The sequence below is a fragment of the Choloepus didactylus genome, chromosome 10, assembly GCF_015220235.1.
Source record: "Choloepus didactylus isolate mChoDid1 chromosome 10, mChoDid1.pri, whole genome shotgun sequence".
Classification (NCBI taxonomy): domain Eukaryota; kingdom Metazoa; phylum Chordata; class Mammalia; order Pilosa; family Megalonychidae; genus Choloepus; species Choloepus didactylus.
Window position 1 is genome coordinate 50,955,374 of NC_051316.1, and position 23,259 is coordinate 50,978,632.

The window sequence follows — 23,259 nt, forward strand, 5'->3', positions numbered from 1 at the left end:
AAATATAGTTGCAGCTTTGCCTGTTTTTGTTTTTTTCTCCTCCCATGCTTCAAGATCAAAATTTCATTTTCAATCCCTGCTAAGGAATTCTTGGGTTGGTTCCCTGAGTTTCCTTTTCTCATTAACATTTTCAACACCCCAGAGACAGATTTTGAATAAAAGCCTTGGGGAGATATGACAATATGAGGAAATAGTCTCTTTTTAATAATGAAGTCAAGAGTGACAGTGTCCAGTGGTGTTGTTTGTGTGGCTGCATCTGTGGATTTTTAATTGGCTCGTTTTGAATAGGTGTAAAGATGAGGAGTCCTTCCAGAAACATTTGTTGTAGCCATCTCATTGCGGCAATATGTTTGCCTCAGACAAAATCCACATAGTTTCTAAAGAGAAGTATGTTTCGATTTACATGATACACATGTCAGATGAGACTCAAAAAATGTAACTTAAATGGATTCATGTTTTAGATGCACTAGAGTAACTGCTACATAAAGCCATCCCTTGGTGAACGAAGGTCAAAACAGATCATAGTTAAACCCTACCTTTTGCTGAGAAAACCAAGTACCATAGAAGGAAAGTGACTTTGTCTAGGGTCTCACAGCTAGTTGTAGGTCAGCTAGGATAAGAAATCACTTCTCGGAACTTTCCAGTACTCTCTTTTTTTTTTTTTTTTCAGCATCAGATTGTTATATATTGAATTCTATTTGATGGAAAGTAAATCATTTGACTCTGTATCAGAATCTAGGTCTCCTTAGAGAAGAGAGAACTAGTAGATAACCTTTCTTCCTTTAAGGAAAGACGGAATTGTTTTGAACCTCCTTACTTGGTCATATGATTAACTGAGATTTTATATACACAGGTGTGAAATAGCTGAGAGGATTTTCTTACCTAAAGAACGGATTCTTTAGATCAAGGATGTTCCCAGACCTGAAGCCTGTCTGGTTCACCAGCGCCACAATCTGAATGTCATAGCTTTGTCTGTATTGCAGAGAAAAACACATCATCTCACAAGACTGGTTAGCTATTCACACATGGCCATGACATCTTTCACACATGCCTCCTTCATGGGGGTGAGAGTATGTGTTTGGCATCTTACACATGACATGTCTGTTCATTTGGATGGTATGAATATTGGTAGAGGCAACCGAAGGCCTGGTTTATTTGTCAGAGGAAGTTGATGGCAATAATTTATTGATCTGAAAATTACAAAGGTAATGGTACTTCTGGTCTACCAACACTCAGGATAAGAGAATGGTTTTACATATCAGAGACACTTTATGTGTCATCAGTGAGGTGCCAAAATAATCTTAATCATGGAAGAATTGGATGAACTAAAATCCCAAATGGGCATAAAACAGCTAATAAGTATGATTGATCCTAAGAAGCTCCAAATGAAGGGTCACACAATTCTAGTGAGAAGAACTGGCTGATAAGCATAAGCAATATCATATATCTCTGATGACTAATCTGAAGAGGCCATGTTTGTGGGGCTGTTACTTATTCTTAATACCATCTACATTTCTTCTGATTATAAGTGTTACATAGTCACTGTAGAAAAAAATTGAAACTAAGGAAAAATATACAGAAAATAAAATCATCCATAATGCCACCAGACAAAAATTCTCTCAGCTAACATCATAGAATATTTCTCTCCTATGGGTTTTTCACTGTGTGTATTTACAGATGTAAATTTTTAACAAAATGATGCTTAAATATTGCTTCTGATCTTGCTTTTATTTTACATTAGCAAGCATTTATCTCATGTCATAAGACAATTCTTGAACATATATTCCCAACAGTATGAGTGGCAACAGCACTTCTATTTAATAACTCTCTATTGTTGAATACTTGTATTTTATAATAACACATTATTACTTATAACAAAAAACCTAGCTTTTTGACAGTAATGATGCAAAGGACATTCTTGTAATACATTTTTATGTCCTATCTATTATCATTTCTTTGGAATAAATTCCTAGAGCTATAATTAAGAGCACTGAAATATAGACATGAATGTGGTTAAAAGAGGAAATACTGGATTGTATATATGATAATAAGAATTTTTAAAAAATCCATGAAACTGCACTATACAACCAGTGAATCCTAAAGTAGACCATGAACTATAGTTAATAGTACAACTATAAAAACATGCTTTTATCAATTGTAACAAATGTTCCACACCAATATAAGGTGTTAATAATAGGGTGGTATAGGGGAATTCTGTATTTTATGCATGATTGTTCTGTAAACCCACAATTTCTCTAATTAAAAAAAAAAAATCCTAGAGCTAGACTCACTGGGCTGAAGCATGTAGACATAATTAAGGGCCTTGATTCTTATTGCTTTTAGACTGTTTTCCAGAAGATGTCCCAAATTAGTTCCTCAATTACAAAGATGAAAGTGCCCATTTCATTGCACCCTTTCCAATCCTTGACATTTAAATATTATTGATTATTTTAATTTGAATTTCCTTGATTGCTAGAGAAGATAAACTTCTTTTTTAAATTCCAGAAACTAGTGTGCGATGCCTGATGACAGTGGCTGTTTCTGCACCCCGGCTCCCACACATCATTGCCAAGAATGGCCTGGGTAGGATTAAAAATCATGCCAGAGCCGGGAAACCAACTCAAGTTCTAGATTTTATTGGGGTCAAATCAAATAAGAGGTTTATAAACCATATATTAATGGTTTATATGTAGCCATATAGAAACATAACTTATGTTTATAGCTATAAGTTAAAAAGAAATCAGTCAAAATTATGTCCACCTATTCGATTCAGACCATGTTTTGTTTTTAAATTTTTCTTCCATGATCCCCACATCCTGTAGTTCTCTCGCTGGTGATACTTGAAGATAGACTCGAGGGAAACTAGACACTGAGGCAACGTTCTCCTCAGGAGAGGTTCAACACGTGCTGGGACCACAGCAAGTCTGAGAGATCAGTGTGGTAAATAAGTTGGGGAAAGACAGACCCACAAAGATTGCCAAATGGATGATGCCTCTTAACAATATCTGAGGTAACTGGTAAAAACTTGAAGCACATATTGAGTACTCCAAAGTAGGTGTTGCTGTGTTGTTTGTGGATATATATATGAATCAGTTTGTCACAAGTGATAACTGAATGGCTCCTGTTAAGGTTGAGAAGAACAATCAGCAAATTCTTTCCATAGGGTTTTCAGCAAGGCTCTTTTTCAGAATATTCAGTTAGGATAACATTGCTACTTCATGCTCACTTTTCAGAACCCACTCCTCTTCTTCACTTATCAAAGTCCTGTCTTCCATAATGGAAAAGAACAAATAGGGGTTGTCATGGCTCAATTTGGTCATTAAAAAGCTGAGATTTATTTTCAAAGCCTTTTACTGGGTGCGTGGGGGGCGGGAGGAAAGGCAGAGGGAGGGTGGCCAGGTTCACCGATCTGATCATGAGTCATCTCACAAGGAAGAAGGTGTCTTCTTCTACCCCAGGAGCCATGTCACGCTAATGCCAACAAATCCAGGAGGCCAACCCCAAACCTAATAATTAATGTGCAATGTTTATAAAGCAGCCAATAATGGACAGTCTTCCAAAACTGTGTCTATGAGATCCTAATAACTATTAAATCCTCTTGTACCTGTTATTTGGCAATGTGTGTTAAGAAAATCTAGTTCTTTGTCAGCCTTATTCAATTTAAATGTTATAGATAGAGCAAGTGGCATCAGAAAAAACATTACCTTAGCTCTAGGATTGGATACGAAAGACAAACATTTCTTTTGCAATATCCAAGAAGATATTGGAAACTCGAGACCAACACATGCAGGGCATACATACACATCCTTCCAGAGAATGTGGTAATTCACAATAATTTCATCTTTCAGAAAACGGAGGATACAACAGTGGGAACTGCTTCGCTAGGCTTAAGGCTGACCATCAAGGTAGAATGAGATGAAGAAACCTGAGTGACAGGAAGCTTGAGAGAAAGAATGACCCAGGTCACTGAGGATTTACGAATAGGTAAGGAAGGAACGAGAGCCTCAGCAGAGAATAGACTCGAGATGAGTATTCTTCAAAGGGGTTTAAGTGTGCCTCAGAGGAAATGTGGGACAAGACACTGTGGTGTGGGAAGAACAGTGATTTTTAACTTTTCAGTTAGTTGCTTATCCAATACATACTGAACATTAGTGAACTCACTAGGTGAATGCTGGATACTAATCACCAAATGAGTTAAGATTTTTATAATGTTCTCCGACTTCCTCAGGCTTTGCAAAGGTAAGATGGCTCAGGTAAGGCTCTTGTTATTTCTTAAATAATGTGGTACAGCAGCACTGGGTGAATACTAACAGTGTTCACAAGGGTCAGAGCTAGAAGAATCTGAGTAACATTGTATGACAAAGAAATGCCATTTAAAACTGCTGCACCAGTACACACTATTACTTCATTGTACCTGATTGTGAACAGTTTCCTCCCATAATTCCTTCTGATGCAGCTGCCCAAATGTATAGCCAGTGAGGGTGTTTGTCTTATGTGAAATCCAAGGTAGAGCAGGTTTTGGACTTTTAGGCCATTAAGAGTAAGCCTGAAGTGTCCAAAGCTTTAATTGTTTTATCAGCATTTCTTCTAATTTTATAAGCTCATCAAATTCTCTCCATGCCAAATCCCCTGGCAAATCTGGGTAGAGTAGGTCTTCATAGCAATTCAAAAATTTAAAATAATATTTCAAAACATTTTGGCATAAGATAAGTAGCTGAGCTAGTCAACAATCAGCCTATATTTAGTTTTTCAATTCATCTTTTTAATTTCTAATTTTGTGTCTTATAAAATACATATGGGAATTTCTATATATATAAATTCATCTATGTGAATATATACACACATATGTATATATATACTTATATGTGTGTATGTATGTGCATTTATATATATATACACATATGTGTGTGTGTGCGCGCACAGAGAGAGAGAGAAGAAAAATAAAGGGAGACAGAACTTAGTCCTAAGCTTTCTATTGTTATTATTATTATTACTATAGTAGTAAATGTACATAATTGAAAGAAACAGTCACATACTTGGGAGGACATACATAAAGTGTTTTACTCCTAGGTGTATATGATCACAAAACTTTGGAGACCACTCTGTGAACTTTAGAGACAAAAATTTCACCAAGTTCATAAAAAAGATAATAACAGAGCAATAAATGAGTGACAGCTCAGGAGTGATGGAGGCTGTCAAAAATAAATCCACCATACCATCCTAAACGGTCCTGGTGCAGAGGAGAAGGGCAGTGGTTTTCACGCTGGAGTGGTTACTCGGGGAACTCTCCCAGGAGTTCAGAGTTCAAGGAAAGTTTGACAGTAAAGGAGAAGGGGATCACATCTGAGACAACACAAAGGGGTGGCACCTTACTAAAAAAATAGCCTGGAAAACGCAGACATTGAATAAGTGCTGAGATATCTAGAAAATACCAAGGAAAACAATAATTTAAAAAAAATCTCAAGAGGCATATTGGGAGTGAGAAGTAGAATAAGGGAAGAGGAAATGGAACTAATAATGTACTGTGGTCCTACCATGTGTTCATGACTATACCAGGTTCTCTCCTTTAATATTTACAAAAGCCTGGCAAGTCAATTATTATAAACTGTACTTTGTAGTGAGGAGTTGAGTAAACTGGGGTAATAGGGAGAATAATTAATGTCCCCAAGATCACTCAAGTACTATCCAGTAAGTAGGAGAGACTGGATTGAACCAGGATATGTCAGACTCCAAGACCTGCTTTCTTTTCACTGGTGAGACAAAGGACTTCCTCCCTCACTCCCTTCCTTTCCTTTCCTCCTCCTGAGAAGTATTGCACATCTGTGGTATCTCAGGCTGCTTCTTTCAAATGTGCTAGACTCTAATAAGACAGGGATCATCAGCTCGTGACTCATCCATCCAGTCAGTCATTCCACAATGTAACTGGGTCCCTGCAATGTATAAACTGAGGAGGGATTCACCATAGAATGACTCACATATAGAAATAACAGCAATACAACATCATTGCTAAATAAAGCTATAGGAACCCTGGGAATTATGAGGCAGGTGTATGGGAGGAAAATAGTTTGCTTCCTTCTTTCCTATTAGAGGGCTCAAAGGAGGGAAGGGTAGAAAATGTGATAAGAATGAAACTTAAGATATGTCAGGAAAATATCTTGGAACAATCAGATGATCTAAATATACTCCTAATTCTACCTTAAGGTATCTAAAAGATTAATACTGGAAGGCAAAAGAATATTATCTTTGTTTGCAAACAGAGAAAAAGGCAAAATCCAAAACTCCAGGCAAATGTTGGTTAAAATATCCTTAGCATATTTTTAGAACTGGTCATTAAACAGGTTTATGAGCATTTTGGAAGAAAGTGGTAACTTCCAGGAGGAACATGGTATAAATCAGCATTTCCCACTCTTCTCCCTGGAACCTACCCAGAAAGAAGGAGAATGGGAAAGACACTGCAGACCTAATTTTCTGTGAAACCAGGAGAAAGAGATAATCTGTAGTCACCAACATACATTTAAAGGCTGCAGAAGCAGTTGAGGTTGCTTAGAAGTCATGTGGAAGAAAACACAAAAGTACAGAGAGTGGTAAGAGGGCCTGGAGGCAGCATATCTCAGAAAGTGCCAGAAAATGTAGTGTCCAAAGGTGAGGAACACTATTTGAATGCAAAAGGTACATTCCTCATTTGTAAGGTCTTGTGCAGGAACTGGGGCAAGCAGAACTATTGGTAGAAATGCTCCTGGACCTGGGTTTGTTCAGAAAAGCAAATAAAGTGGAGCTAATTAAAGGGCCACAAGAGGAGCCTAACTCACAGGAAAAGCCAAGTGGCTCCACGGTGGCATAGATGAAGAGAGACTTTGGGTTGAGAAAAGCAGAGAGCATGAAGACTAGACTATTCCACCTCCCTCTATCTCAGGAACTTATTTCTTGTAAATAGCTGTCCAGGAAAGTCCCATTAGTTTGATGATGAACTTACTATAGCATCAATGCAAAGATATTAGAGAAAGAGTAGGAAAATTCATTCACAGATGAAAAATACACATCAGATCAGTGACACGATGGGAAAGCTAAAAAATATGAATAGCTATTTTGTCACAGATTTAAAAATCCATAGTGAAGCCCTCAACTCTATGAAAGAAACAATCATTTTTATGAAGGAAGATCACAATGTGAAAATATAGTAGCTCAAGGAAGAGAATAAGAAAGATCTCAAAGTATAGATATGGAAATTTGTGAGATGTTCTGTTAAGTAAAAAAGTTATGATGTAGAAAATGGAAATAGTATGCTATCATTTGGGTATAAAAAGCAGGTAGTGGTGGTGGTGGTTGGTATATTCCTACCAGTACAATGTACACTGATTATATATTTAAATGAAGCTCTGAGAAAATATGCAAAAAAAGCAATAGCAGTGGTAGAATGATGGGGTGGCAGCAGGGCATGAATGGGGTCCTGCAGTAAGAAGACTTTTTTCACTGTTGATCTTTTTCTATATTTTTACTGTGATTGGTATGACTGTGTTATCTATTTAAAAAACTTAAGTAACCCTTTAAAGAGATAGAAAGTTATGATAACTAGAGATCTGGCACAGTTTCATTAAGAAAGTAAAAATGAAAGCTATGTCCAGTCGGCTTCGTTTCCCTTTTAGGCAAGGTTATTAGACTGGGCTATGAAGGTGAAACCAGAGATTAGGCTTAGCTGGATTTCACATCAGACAAAGGTTGTCCCGTATTTCCTTCTGGCCTAGAATGGAGGAATCTGGGTTGGACATGAATACTTCCATGACCAGATCCAAAAGGTATGAATTAGGCTGGATCTATGATAATTTTGAAGGGAGATTATATCTGTAGTTTCTTTTGCTTAATATTTTTTAAACAAAAATTTGTGTATTAAATCTGCAAATGACGTAAGTGGCAGGGATCACTAATATATTACACACACACAAAAAAAATTAAAAACAAAATAATCCATGGACTCTAGTAAAGTTCCAAACATAACATGGTGAACATGTGAGTGGAACAGGTACAAAGACTTGAACCAAGGCTGGTTAAAATCAGCTTCACGCTAAAATACGGGAGAAATCTGATGCAAGAGAAGATCATGTAAAAAAAAATATATTTTTACTTGTAATTTACTATGAACTTAATATGGGTCAAGTAAAATGGACTCCATACCCAATTCTAACTTAAATTACATTATTGGAAGTATAGTATTCCAAACAGCAGTGGACACTTTCCCTCTATACCCAGCAGTTATCAGACCACATATTATGTCCTGTGTTTAGTTTTGGAAAAATATTTTAAAAGGGGATTTTGGTAACCTGGGTATTTCCAGGAGGGACAACATAGGATATCAAACTATTTCAAAATTATTCTTCTAGGAGGGAGGAGTTGGGGATGTTAGCCTGGACACAGGAAGAATGGCAGGACAGTTGATTGAACTCTCCAAATATTGGAACCATTGCCATTGGAGGTTGGAACATAACTATTCAGTTAGAATTCAGAACTAAGATCAAGGGGTAGAATTTACATGAAGTAAGATACAGGATCAACAGTAGAGATGTCTAAAGTGGAAGACATTAATAGCCAATGATCAGATCCTATTTTAAAAAACTATTTTTGGGTCTTTTGGATTGGCAAATATTAGAGATATTGATAACATCCTATTAGGGAAAGATGAGAAGAAATGAGCATGCTTATCCACTGCTGGATAAATGATGTAAATTATTCTGACCATCTATAAAACTAGCATTGATCAGTAACATGTACATAGCCTTTGATCTACCCTCTCCATTTTTAAGCATCAGATTTGCAAATACCCATATAGCCTTGTAAGCTATATGGAGCGGTTTGGAGATATGTACCAAAGAAAACATGTTCTTACACTTAATCCATTCCTGTGGGTGTGGACCCATTGTAAATAGGACCTTCTGATGAGGTTACTTCAGTTAAGGTGTGGCCCAACCCAATCAGGATGGGTCTTAATCCTATTACTGGAGCTCTTTATAAGTGGAATGAAATTTGGACAGAAACCATAGGAAGAAAGCAGGTGAAGGTCAACAGAACCGGGGAGAGAAGGGAGAGGCCAGGAGAGGCCTCCATGTGCGTTGCCACGTGACAGAGGGGCCCAGGACCAAAGATCACTGGAGTCAGAACACCAGACTTTGGGAAGAAAGCACTGCCTTGAAGACACCTTGATTTGGGCTTTTTCCTTCAATACTTTGAGCTAATAAATTCCCATTTTTTTAAGCCAACCCATTGCATACTATTTACTTGAGCAGCCAAGGAAACTAAAACATGATATATTCAAGGATGCTTATTGCAGATTTTTTTTTTTTTTTTGCAATGGCAACAAACAAACAAAAAGCAAACCAAACCAATTGGAAGCATCTAAATATTAATCAATCAAGGATTTTTTAAAAAGATATTATGGTATATCCATGCTCTGCCTGGACCACTATGCAACTATTAAAAAGAACAAAGCATATCTATCTGTAATGATCCAGGGTTTATTAGTAAGTGAAAAAGTGAGTTGCAGAATGCTAGTATAATCTCTGTTTTTTAAAAACAAAACAAAATGACTTTGTTAGTATATGCACACACACACACACACAAATCACCTGAATGGGAATAGGGCAAGGGCTGGGAGTTGGGGCAGAATCTCCCATCTAACTAAAACACTGCATTTTTTAATTTATATGTGAGCTTTTTTTTTAATTAAAGAAGTCAAGAATTTAAAAATGGAAGGGCTGATTTGTAAGGTGGTGAGCTCCCCATCACTGGAGTATTCAAGTATAGTCTCAAGGAAGGGTGTGGGGGGAAGGAAAGGAAGTTGAACAAGATGACTTCTAAGTGCCCTTCATATTCTGAAAGTCTTTGGCCACCCCACTTCTCCCACCTGTAACACCTGGCAGAAGCTCCAACATGGTGAAAGAAAACAGAAATTTAAAATGAGCATACGGAAGCAGTCAGTGCTGCCTGACACATCATATACTACCCCTACTGTGCCACTTCCCTTGCAGTATAGGTTGAATTTATCGTTCGAAATTTGAGGGGGGTTGGCTAGACAGCTGTCGGTCAGTCCAGAAAGCTGGTCTGGAGTTTAAAGCACTTGATAATTCAAGCCTTTGATGAGGGCTCCCTTGAGCTGATGGATTTTCTCCCTTCCTCCGTGGGCAGGTAGAGCTCCCTGTCCTTAATTTTTCTGAAGCTCCTCTTCCCAGCCACCCTTAGCAGGAAGGTGAAATTCACCCTGCAGGGTTTGTAGCTAAGAGCACCAGTGCAAACTCAGCCAGGGCTCTGTAAAGCTTGCTGTCCATTTCTAGGTGTTGGGGTTTCAGGGACTTGCCAGTTTCCCCTCACTCTCATCCCTCAGTGCCCAGTCCATGGAGGGGAAATCGTGTCTGCACTGCCCTGCTTACCTTTTATTGGCTACAAACAGCACTTTCCCCGAGAGAGTCTCCCCTTCCTTGGCAAAGAGAGGAGTCTGAAGAAGGCACCGCACCTGGTACCAATGGGTCAGAGGTTCGGTTGGGGCTGTTGACAGCCAAACAGTTACCCTGTGGGCAAGAAAAGAGTTAAAAGACAATTATGTTCCTGACTCACATTTATGGATTGAATTAAGGACTTAGGTTGATAAGTGATTTTCATTCTTTTTAACTCATGGAACCCCTTCCCCCTTTTCTTAATTAGAAAAAGTACAGGTTTACAGAAAAATCATGCAGAAAATACAAGTTCCCATATACAAGCCACCATTATTAACATTTTGCATTAGTGTAGTATATTTGTTAGAACTTATGAAACAATATTATTATAATTAACTATAGTCCACATGAGGGTTCACTGTTTGTGTTGCACAGTCCTAGGGTGTTTTTTTTTTTAAAGATTTTTATTCTAGTAATATATATACAACCTAAAATTCCCCTTTGAACCACATTCAAATATGCAATTAAAACCAGGGTGGGGAATGGGGAGTCAATGCTTAAATTGTTGAGTTTCTATTTGGGGTGATGGAAAAGTTTTGGGAATGGATGTTAGTGAAGGCAGTACAATATGGTGAATGTGATTAACTTCATGGAGCCCTTTTAATAGAAGGATATCCCAAGGTATTGAGCAATTACCATATGTTAAGTATTGTACTAAAAGCTTTATGTATGTTATCCCATTAAATCTACTCCAAAACCCTATGAAGCAGCCAAGAAAGTTTAACTAATTTGTCGAGTCACACGGAGGAAAACTGGGGAGCTGGACTTCAAACCCATGGATGCGACCACTATGTCAATCTGTATCTCTGAATCAAAGTATATAAGATGCTCCCAATAAAATGTTTAATTTGGCACCTGTTTTGTTTGAGAAGTCTGGCAGGGTGAGAAGTCTGGACTCTGGCTGACTATCTCATCCAACCTGTTCAGGAATCCTGAAGGAGCTTCCGAAACAGGAATTATTACTGGAGTGATGGCCTCTGCTTTCTCAGCTCTGACCTCCTGCGTGCACGTGTGTGTGTATGTGTTTATACTGAGGTTCTTCATTCCATATAAAGACATGAGAACATTCTCCTGTGCTGCTAACCCTGAGGTCACCTGCCTGGGGCTCAGAAGTGGTGTTAGCCTGGGGGGAGCAGGGGCACACTCAGCATGAGGCAAATTCCTAGATTCAACAGATAAGTAATATAAACAACTTTTATATCAAAATATGCCTGAGTATGTTATGGAGTGGAATGCAGCCAAGGAAACTAAAACAGTTGTTTTAAACATAAAGCATTTAACGTCAACGAAATTTCTCCTGTGAGGCAGGCCACAAGTTTGTCTCCCTTTCCCTGCAGGAACTAAAGCATTACTTGGGTGCTACTGGGGGAAAGTACAAGAAAAAAATGCAGGATTCCCTGAACCAATTCCCTTTATGTGAAGCAGGACTGGTGTGTTCACCATTTTCTTTCTCCCTGATTGTCAGACTGGCCAGGCTTCTAGGGGTCCCCTCCTTCCCTGGGTCCCCCATCTCCTCTGAGCACTGACACAGACCACTGGCACTCCCTTCTAAGCATGGACAGCGATGAGCTTCCATGCTCTCACAAGGAGTGGAGGAGAGTGTGCTTTCAAAGTTTCCCTTTTGCCTGGTCCTGTGACGCAGATTAAATCTCTTTTCATAGGAACCCTGGGAAGAGACGAGGGAAATCAGGAGGAGAGCAGACCTGTTCTCACTCCTCCAAATCCTTATCCAATTTGAGAAGTTCTACAGTATTTTAGCTAGAGTTGATCTGATACCGTGTGTGATGGTTAAGTTCTTGTGTCAACTTGGTTAGGTTATGTTGTACAGCTGTTTGGTCAAGCAAGAACTGGACTGATTGTTATTGTGAGGGTATTTTGTGAATTTAAATCATTAGTCAGTTGATTGCATCTATGGCTGATTACACCTACAATTAACTAAGGAGATTGCAATCCAATGTAATTCTACATCCAATAAACGGAAGGCCTTAAGGGGAGAACTGATGATTTCAGCAGTCAAAAAGAATTTCTATCGCTATCTAGGCTGGCCAGCTTCTCCTGGGGGATTCATCAAAACATTCCTTGGAGTTCCCAACTTGTGGCTTGCCCTGTGGAATATGGATTTCCCATTCCCCATGGTCATGTGAACCAACTCATAATAAATCTCATTGTACACACACACACACACACACACACACATACACACACTCCTCCCATTGGTTCTGTTTTCCTGGAGAACCCTGACTAATAACACTATGGAAAACCATCTCATTTTCATCTCACTATAAAATTTAAAAGTAGCATTAACATCAGTGCTTATTTAATTGAAAACTGGGGAAATCACCATTTTTGTTACAATTAATTTTTAAGGATTTTAAAACAGGGATTACAAATAGTAGAGAATAGCATGGGGATACAGTGGGCTGAGTAGGGGAACAATACATACAGAGATCCCACAAAGGCCACGTCAAACCAGAACGCCAGGCCATGAATGAGGCCGGACCGGGCCATCTGAAATACAAAGGGGATTTCTACCCTGCAGGGAAATAAAAAAAAAGGAAGAAAAAAGAAACAATTGGAATTATTTTTTTGTTGGCAGATGTAATAGATAAACTTAACAGATCAGTAGGAACATTCACAGAACACTGGCATTTTTTATTGAGCACTTTTGCCTTGGCAGCAAGGTTTTCTAGATATGTAGGTAATTCTAGGGTGACATAATACATTGCAGAAGCTCATGTCTTGACAAAACCCTGCAAGGACCACACTGCTATGCACTGAAGACCACAACTCCATGGGATGAGTGCAACATCTGGAGCTGGACTTGACTCCTAGAGAGGAGGACCACTCAGTATAAAGGTGACAACCATCCTTTAAGAAGCCAAGTCCTGGGCTGTGGAAATTCCCTAATGCAGCTGTTCAGATGGAAAAGGCAATTCAGGCTTCTAAAAAATAGAGTGGATCACAAGGGGGCTGTCAAAATGAGAAGGTCATTGTCACAGTTCATTTGCTTTCCAGGGAGGCAATTTAACATCCCACTAGGCTGCAGAGTAATGCAAAGGTGGCTATGGTTTATGTCAAATGCAGAATAAATGGGAACAGAATAAAATATCGGAAAACATACAACAAAATCTAGACACTGGAACTTTTCTTTTCTTTTCTTTTTTTTAGCTGGGGAACCTTGGAAAGTCACTTAAATTCTCTGAACTTCAATTTCCCCATTTGTTGCAGAGTGACAAAATCTCTCTCTTACTTCCCACCCAGGGTCCTTGGGCATGTCAAATGGAAAAATGAACATGATCATGCTTTGCAAATTCTAAAGTGTTTCACAGTTATAAGATGGTACTATTGGTTCAATGCTGGGGCCTTATTACCCAGAAAAGACTCATTTTAGTCAGTATTCTAAAGGTTTTCAAAGGAGATTTGCATTCCTGGTGTCCCCAAAGGCTTAACCTTTCACTCTGCAGCAAGGAGAGTACTTATAGATTTTCTCATTTTCTTTATCACATTGAATTTATTGTTATTGCACTAGAATAATTTCTTCCCACTTTTGCACCCCCTAAATGGACTATGAACTCCTCAAGGGCAAAGACTTGACAATTTATTTCTTGTTCCTGTGCAGCAAAGTACCTGCACATAATATGATCTCAAAAAACATTTGTTGAATCAATGCACAGATGAATGAATGATGCTTCTGGAAAGTGAACATAAACATAATTTTCAAAAAATTCCCTGGGACTCAGGAGGTAGCCCAGAAACAGCAAATAAAGCCAATGGAAGTCAATTTTATTGGGGCCTGTGGTAGTTATTAGAGTAGTTCCCAAAAGCCAGTAATATTGTTGTGAACATACAGCAGGATTTCATGTCCACCAACTTGACTTAGGCACTGCCATGTAATTATCAATTAAATGTGAAAAGAAGTGACTTGTATCACTTTCAGGCAGAAGCTTTAATTGCCAGTGCATACTTTGCCATGCTTTTTTTCCAGTGACCAGCATTGTTCCAGACAGGTGAGGCTTGATCAGCCTGATCACTGGAGTGGATGACACCAAGCAGAGCTGAAGTTGGCCCACAATGGATAAACAGTGTAGAAGATAAAGACATCTGTGTTATTATAAGCCACTGTGATTTCTTTTGTTACTGCAGCACATTCTAGCCTCTCCTGACTAATACAACATCCTTGGTCCAATGTTATCTCAAAGTTGGAATAAGTCAGCTGCATCTTTTAAAGTGCGACTATTGCTTCATCAGCAGATTCTGGCAAGTCACAAAGTAGTAAGTCTTAAACTTCCTTAGCTGGAAAAAAAATACTAATATTGATCTACTCAGGACTAAAAAGGCAACATGATCATGAACGTTTACTCAAAGAGGATTCACACAGCCATTTAAGAAAGTGTCATCAAGTCAAGGTATGATCCTTATTTCAGGGTCTCCAAGTGGCAGGAAAGAGAACAAAACTAACATTTATTGAGGCCCTCTTCAAAAATAAGCCAGAGCCCTGAAAACCCTCAGCACAGTGCTGAGTATATAATAAGCACTCAACACATTGCAGCTCTTCCTTTTTGTCATTATAATCATGCACTGGTCTGGGTGCATTCATATATTTACTCTCACTTGAGAGGCATTATTGCAGATTGGTTGGAAGCCCAGAGTCTAGAACCTTCTGAAAGGTTCCAGTCCTACCTCTAATATGCTTATTAACTGTGACCTTATGTAACTTATTACATGACTGCCTCATTTTCACCAACTGTAAAATTGGAACAATAATGGTATCTTAATCATAGGATTGTTGTGAGGACTAAATGAGTCATTAAATGAAAAGGACTTACTGAAAACAGTTTCTGGATACCATAAGAACTGCTTATTACTATTTAATTTTTCTCATCCAATTCTTAAAATAGTTCTATGGAAGAGGTATCATTCTCCTCATTTTGCAATAAATGGAACTAGTATTGAAGCACTGTTCATCCCCGTGTGTGGCTCACACTTAAAATCTTTCCCCTGTCCTGATGTTCTGGGGTTGAGAGACATAGAGAGGAGATTTTGAAAATGAGCAGCAACGCTGATTTGTACAAACCTGTGTAGATCTTCCTCCTCTGCAACCATAAAGTTTACTGTGTACTTGACTGTCCGAGCCATCAAAATCCTAATGTCAAACGTGTCCTTCAAAAAAATAAATCAAAGATGTTATCTCTGTGTCAGGATAAACAGAACTCAAGCAAGACGGCAGTCTAGACTTCCTCCTGCAGTTTCAAGTCAACAAGGATTTAGGACTAAGGATGCATGAGCTTGCTGATAATGATAATAATAATAAAAGCTAATGTTTATTGAGTGCTTACTATGTGTCAAGAACTATGTTAAGTGTTTTACTGTTATTTCATTTATTCTCACAATGTCTTGGAATAGGCATTTGGTTTTTTTTTTGACCATCCAGAATTTAATCACGTATGACAATTTACTTCCTCCCCACATTCTGTCCACCCTCAAATCCAGAGTGGCATGTGACCCTGGTTTGACCAATCAGAGCATTACTTTCTCCTGTGAAGACAGTGATTGGTTCACAAATGGGCACATGACTATGCTGGTTTGAATGTATTATGTCCCCCAGAAAAAGCCTATTCTTTGATGCAATTTTGTGGGGCAGACATAGTGGGGATTAAATTGGAGAGTTTGGATTAGGTTGTTTGCATGGAAATGTGCCCCACCCAACTGTGGGTGATGACTCTAATTGGATAATTTCCATGGAGGTGTTACCCCACCCATTGAAGGTGGGTCTAAATTAAATCACTGGAGCCATGTAAATGAGCTGACAAACAGAAGAAACTCAGTGCAGCTGAGAGTGACATTTTGAAGAGGAGCTACAGCCAACAGGGACACTTTGAAGAAGCTGAGAGAGAGTAGCTGCAGATGAGAGACAGTTTGAAGACAGGGGTTGAAAGCAGACTCTTGCTCCAGAGAAGCTAAGAGAGGACAAATGCCCCAAGAGTAACCAAGAGTGACACTTTGAAGAGGAGCTGTGGTCTAGAGAGGAATGTCCTGGGAGAAAGTAATTTTGGAATCAGAACTTGGAGCAGACGCCAGCCATGTGCCTTCCCAGCTAACAGGTTTTCCAGATGCCACTGGCCATCCTCCAGTGACGGTACACTTTGTTGATGGATACTTTATGGTCTTAAGACTGTAACAGTGTAACCAAATAAACCCCCTTTTATAAAAGCCAATCCATCTCTGGTGTTTTGCATTCCAGCAGCATTAGCAAACTAGAACAATGACCCAAGGCAGGCTAATAAGATCCTATCTAAACTAATTCTGGGGCTTTTGCCTAAGCAATTAAAAGAGTCATGCTCTCCTATGTGACTCAGAGTTCTGAGAATTTGAGGCAGGATTGGGGAGAGACTGTCTAGGAACAGAGTAGAATCGGAGAAAGATGAGGTAAGTGTTGGGGATAGAAAAATCAGGTCCTGATGACATTATTTGAGCTCCCACAACAGGACCCTGAAGTAAGTCTGTCTCTGGAATTGGCAATTTTTGAGGGCTAGTAATTCCATTTCAGTTTAAGCCAGGTGCAGTTGGGTTTCCTTCCAGTAACAACTTATGATGTAGATACTATTATTTTCCCATTTGAAAGATGAGAAAACCGAGGCACACAGAAGTTAAAAACTTTCCCAAGGTTACACAAGTAGATGGAGCTACAATTAGAATCCAAATCTGTTTGAAAGCAAAGTTCCTGCTCTATTATACAATACTGCCTTGGCTATTATGCTTTGGATCACTAGAATCAATGGGAGGATGAAAATTATTGAACATAGATAGGGGAAGAATGTACATATGGGGTGATACAGGGCAGTGGGGGAAGTAGAAGTTACTTATTAAAAGGTGGTTAGGAAATCTCCTTGTCTCCAACAGTATCAGTCTCTGACAATTTTCTTGATTGGGAGATCAGAGCTGGAAGAAGTGAAAACCTGGTGTTCCAAGAGGCCCTGTCTTCTCTTCTGATGATGGCATAGCACAGAGCTGGGCAGCACAGTGCATACCAGGTGAATGAATGAGTGAGTGAATCAGTATAGAAACACCCAGGGAGAAAGTCTGTAAAGAGAAAGCATGCTTACCACTATTGGCTGTCTGAAATACTCATCCACTGCAGCACCCTGGAGACTGGACAGATCCACCCCATAGAAGCACCGCTGGTACCTAAAACAGATGCCACAAAGCACCATGCTGGATGGAGAGGCTCACCATGCACTTCGCCCTTCACCAAGTCCCCAAGCTCCCCACAGCTCTGATGCTGTGAGCTGCCCCAGGGGGCCCCTGAGTTAGCCCTGGAGAGAATGTCAGGACATCTGAAGGGATGTGGCAGAGGAAGAATTTCTGAGTATTGTAAAGCAGTACTTGACCTGAGGGAGGTAGAGAGAGAGGAAGGTAGTTGAGCTGAAGGAAATTACTTGTGGGGAGATTATTGAGAAGGATAATCGGGGGCAGCAAGGGCTTTGAGCTTCCTTCCTTGACTCAAGGCCCTCAAGTTGCTGCCTGCTCTGTGCCATGCTGTCCCAGTCCTGAAATACAATTCCTCTGCCTTCTTACTACCCCAACCCAGAGCATGACTTTTGATCTCCAAAGCCTCTTAGGAATCAGGTAGACGCCAGGCAGTGGGTTGCAAACGATGGGTTGTGTGCGGTGGTGACCTGGAACCACACTTTTGGGCTAGTCGAGCTGACTGGGCACATCTCTTCCCAACTCCACATTCAGTGCATCATCACTTCGATAGTCTGAAATCAGCCACGGTCGAGAGGATTTATACCACAGAAATTGGCAAACGCTATAAATCAAGGTTGTTTTCCTTTCCCCCTAGAGAGCCAGAGGTAAAGCATTTATCAGCACACTTACCTTTATGTACCTGCTGCAATTCAGACCATGCCTGGAACACAGCAGGTATTCCAGATCAGCTTGGCTAGGGGATCTGGATATTTAAGAGATCCAGTAAAAGGATAAAGAGTGGCTTTGATTCCAGCTCTGCCACTAACTAGTTGTGTGACCTTGGCCAAGTCACTTAAACTCTCTGCACCTCATTTTCCTTAGCTCTAAAATGGAAATAAATATAAATTTACCTCATAGGGTGGTTGTAAGGGTTAAATGAATTAATACAAATAAAGCACTCTGAATAGTGCCTGGTATTTTTTAACTGCTGTATGTGTTGCTGATCATTCTTTGAATTTTACCTTCTTAGACAAGCACAGGGGCCTAGGGCAGTAGTTCCCACTCTGACTGAGCCTCAGGATTACCTTGGGGGGCTTGTTAAAAATTCAAATTCCCAGGCCCAACTCCAGAAAGGCTATGGTCCCTTATCAACAGAGTTTGAAAGCCTTTCTCCTGAGATTGAACGGAGGCTCCCTTAATACGGGTATATGCCGATGGTCAGGGTGTCACATTGGAATTCAAGTCATCTGTCCCCATCCCTCTCCTCCCTGCTGCCCACTCCCATCAACCTGCAGGGAAGGAAAAAGCCACCAGAATAAACATTTAAAAATTGTGGTGCACTTAGATTTTGATGGAAGGATCAGTGAAAGTAAGGATCTAAATCAGGAGTCAAAATCGCACACACTCTTATGGACAGCAATGAAGTAGGACAGGTTTAATAATTTTAAATCAACAGCCAAGTCCTCGCCATGCAAGGGAAACTCAAGCCCCAATCACCTACTTACAGAACCCCGAAGGGCCTGTAACATTTCTCACTTCTAAACCTTTGGTTGTTTTGCCCTCTGCCTAGAATGCCACTGTCCTGCTTTTTTCCCATTAATTGCTACTCAATCTTTAAGACCCAGCTCATACATTTCCATTTAAAAATTAAAACCTGTGATACAATTAAATATTTAAGTTTCATGTATTTAAAAGAAGTATTTTTTATTCAACAGTGTGTATTTAGCACTTAGCGTGGAGTCTGGAATATTGTTAGGGCTAAAAACATCTGTATATTTATTATTTAATGAATTAATGAATGAATGAATTGGAGGACTGATGTCCTAAATGGCTCTATGTGTTGACAGAGGTGACAAAGAGAAATCACTCACCCAAGTTCCTTCCATTTCATTACTTGTTTTATAATCTTGTCCTTCCGACAAGGACCATAGTCAAGCTGGCCCACAGGTAAAACCAAGCTGTGTCTGCATATAATTTTATAAATACAAATACTGAAAACAAGGCTCCTATAATTCTAGAAAAATGCTTGAAAACAGAACACCTTAGGTTTAAACAATCTTTTCAGTAGTTAGAATGAAAGAGGGAATGTTTTTGTGTGAAATAAATCATTGTCACAAAAGCCTATTGAGAGAGAATGGGAGGAGAGAGAGAGGTGGGGGGAGAGAGAGAGAGAGAAAGGGGGTGGGAGAAGGAGGAGGAGGAGGAAAAGAAGAAGAAAGAGAAGAAGAGAAGAGAGAGATTTCCCAAAGAGCCCAGAAGGTCCCAACTTTGTTGAGACCTAGACTTTAGAATCCCCTGGAAAGCTTTCTGAAAATGCTGATGCCTGGGTTGCATCCTTCCAGATTGTGGGGATTGACTGGATCCGGGATGGAGCCCTAGTGCCAGTTTGTTTTGAAAGCTCAACAGGCGATTCTAATGAGCAGTAGGTTTGAGTCTACCAAGTTAGCTCCTCTAAAATTCCCAAGTAGGTGAAAGAGAAAACTCCAAGGGGCAGAGAAAGCCCTCCACCTGGCAATGACCCAGTTTGAAAACTGCTGTCTCTTCGCAGACTATAGTCTCAGCTCCCAGAAGAGAATGAGTCTGTGCCATTTGCTTTGTGTGTTCGGTAACAATTAAAACCCAGGAGCCACAATCAGTGTGATGCAAATGGGCACCATTCCTGGGGCAGAAGGAAGAGCTGTGGGAAAAGAGCCCACTGCCTAGGTCTTCAAAAATTTCTGGCTGAACCATACTTGTAATTGTAGAAATCTCAAGTCTCCTTCTGAAATGCATCATAAAATAATTAAAGCAGATGGGAGCTGGCATCTCTTTGAGTCTCCTAAGATACATTGTAGAGGGATGGATCAGGAAACTAAGCTTGGAAGCTGGAATAATTTCTATTGTTCATATGGTATGTAGGTTTATTTTCCATGTTAAGCTATGGCCTCTTTATGAGTGCATAAGGGAAAGAGTCTATGCATATTTTTTTCCTACTGACTTCATATTTCCAAATGTACTCCCATCCTTCCCACCACCATAATGCAAGCAACATCTGGAGAGACCTGAAAATACAGTCCAAAAGGAAAACAATCTTACTATTAGTTATTCCTAAACAAACTCAGAGTAAAAGGGACAAAGCAGCCCATTTCTCATCACATTAACTTCCCCACCTAGAGCCTAGCCTGCAGAGGCATCCAGGAGAACCCTCCCTCTCTGGTCTCTTTCCTTCCATGGTCTTTCCTCTAGTTCACCTTGGTCTTCTGTCCCCCTCCTCCTTCTGCTCTCCTCACCAGTGTCCTGGATCAGTCGTGGAAAGCTGGTGGTACAACCTTAGGTTCTACTGTAGAAGTAAGTTATGCTGTCCAACAATTAAGCAGCTTTGGTGCGTCTTAATATACTGTGCGCTACTAAAATTAACAACCAAGTGTACATAAACCTGATGAAAGATTTTATATATAAGTACATATACATATACATATATATATATATATATATATATATATATATATATATATATACACATATATATACACACACATATATATATAGTAAAAATATATATTGTGATGGTTAGGTTCATGTGTCAACTTGGCCAGGTAATGGTGCCCAGTTGTTTGATCAAGCAAGCACTGCCTGGATGCTAATGAGAGGACATTTTGTGGACTTAAATCATCAGTAAGTTAATTGAATCTATGGCTGATTACATCTACAATCAGCTAAGGGGAGTGTCTTCTGCAGTGAGAGATGTTTAGTTCATCAGCTGGAGGCTTTAAAGAGAGAAGTGATGACTTCAGCAGTCAGAAAAGAGACTTTTCATCTCCACTTCAGCCAGCCAGCATCTCCTGGGAATTCATCAAAAACCTTCATTGGAGTTGCCAGCTTGCAGACTGCTCTATGAACTGGGACTCATGCATCCCCACAGTTACATGAGACACTTTCATAAAATCTCATATTTACAGATATTTCCTGTTGGTTCTGTTTCCCTAGAGAACACTGACTATTACATATATGAACTAGTAAAGACAAGGATCCAAGAATGTTGCCAAGCCATAAGTAGTACCAAGGATGTAGAATAAGAATATGGTTGGGATGGGCTGGTAGGACTTCCTGGTAAGGGTGGGTGTCTAGGAAAAAAATTGCATCTTTATTTGATTACTTACACATTCCTTATATATATAGCAGGACTTGAGGCTTAGGTAGTTTTTGACAATTGTCTGAATCAGCAGAATGCAGATTACCACTGTATATAGCAGTATCTGTATAAAGACACTCAGCTCATTATGTCTATGGTTTTTCTAGTTTAAACACCAGCAAAGAAGTGTGGCTTATATTTTTATGTGCTATGTTTATAAAATTTTTGTATTTGTAAAATATACATTTTATAGTATAAAGGATGGGGAAAACTGGATAAATAGTCCTTTAAAAGAAACCCAGCTTAAGTGGGTTTGTAGGAAGTGAGGGGAACATTGGTTTTGTAAAGGAATTCATGGAGCATCCCTGGGTGGGCCAAGCCAAAGCTAGAGATTAGTGGTTTGCTTAGGAATTGGACCTTTGGAAACCTGTATCAGAGGGAAAAGTGGATTATCAAGACAACTATGGTGGGGATCTGCTTGTTCTACCCAGCAAATGGGTGCCTCTCTTCTAGAGAAGCAGCACTTTCCCCCATCAGTCACGTGGTTTGAATGGTCTTGACTCTGCCTTTGGCTCCCATGGTTGGCCAGTCCCAGCCAGAGCACCTCATCACCCTGACTTCCGTGACAGACTCGGGATTGAGTGCCTGACTCAGTGAGAGTCAAGTCTACGACTTTTGTTCAAGCTGTTGTAAAAGGGAAGTGGACTTGGAACTCTGGGGCTATACACCTGGAGTTCTGGAAACCACAGTGCTGTCTTGAGGGAAAAGTTCATTCAAGAATGGAGTGGAGCTGGGGGACAGAGAGAGACCAGGATCCAATGACAGTGTCTGCACCCTGGGATCCATCTGTGCCTGAGAAGCTAAATCTGTCCTTGGACTTTTCAGATTCACTAGTCAAAATGTGCTTTTTTAAAGCCAATTTCCATTGTGTTTTTGGTTACTTAAAACCAAAAATGTCTTAACTGAAAATAAGATTAATAAAACAAGAGTCTGCATGTATATAAGCATAATTCTGAGAGAACAGTTTTGCCTAATTCTGTAAGGACTGAAGTAAATTGTTATAATCCAGAGGGTATGGAACCAGCCAGGAGAAAGCAAGATGGATGTCTGCTGGTCTTGGCAATTCTGCCCAGAAACAGGCAGCTCTGATGCCAAAAGGATCCAGAAACTGAAACACTGCTCCCGTGACCACATAGATCTGGATGAGTATGGATCCAGGAACAGAATACTAGAGGAAAGCCATGAGTTTGATGTAGGTTTTTTAAAAAAGATGAATACAGAAATTGAGGTTCATTCTGCAACTTGAGAGCTGTGGATATAAATGGAGCTGCAGAGGAAATATCAAAAATGAATACTGGTAGTTGAAAGATTAGAGTCCAAGGAATCATTGGAATATAAATGAGATAATGACAGGTGCATATGAAAATCCAAACATGACTGTGTTGGTCAGGGTAGCATTTCTGGAAAAGTCCTTTCTCTGTG

General features: G+C 39.6%; 1 protein-coding gene across 2 annotated transcripts in view; it reads right to left on the reverse strand.

Annotated features, from left to right (window-relative positions):
- LOC119545523 (histone-arginine methyltransferase CARM1-like) overlaps positions 1-23,259 on the reverse strand; it is a 280,411-nt gene that overhangs the window by 3,940 nt on the left and 253,212 nt on the right. The window contains exons 8-12 of one of the 2 annotated variants that reach the window (XM_037851118.1): positions 17,582-17,663; positions 15,553-15,638; positions 12,922-13,011; positions 10,416-10,553; positions 883-972 (exon numbers count right to left, since the gene is read on the reverse strand). In XM_037851118.1, coding sequence (XP_037707046.1) covers positions 883-972; positions 10,416-10,553; positions 12,922-13,011; positions 15,553-15,638; positions 17,582-17,663 — 486 coding nt within the window. Of the gene's footprint in view, positions 1-878; positions 973-10,415; positions 10,554-12,921; positions 13,012-15,552; positions 15,639-17,581; positions 17,664-23,259 lie in introns of those variants that run through there. The other variant, XM_037851119.1, reaches the window with a different exon arrangement.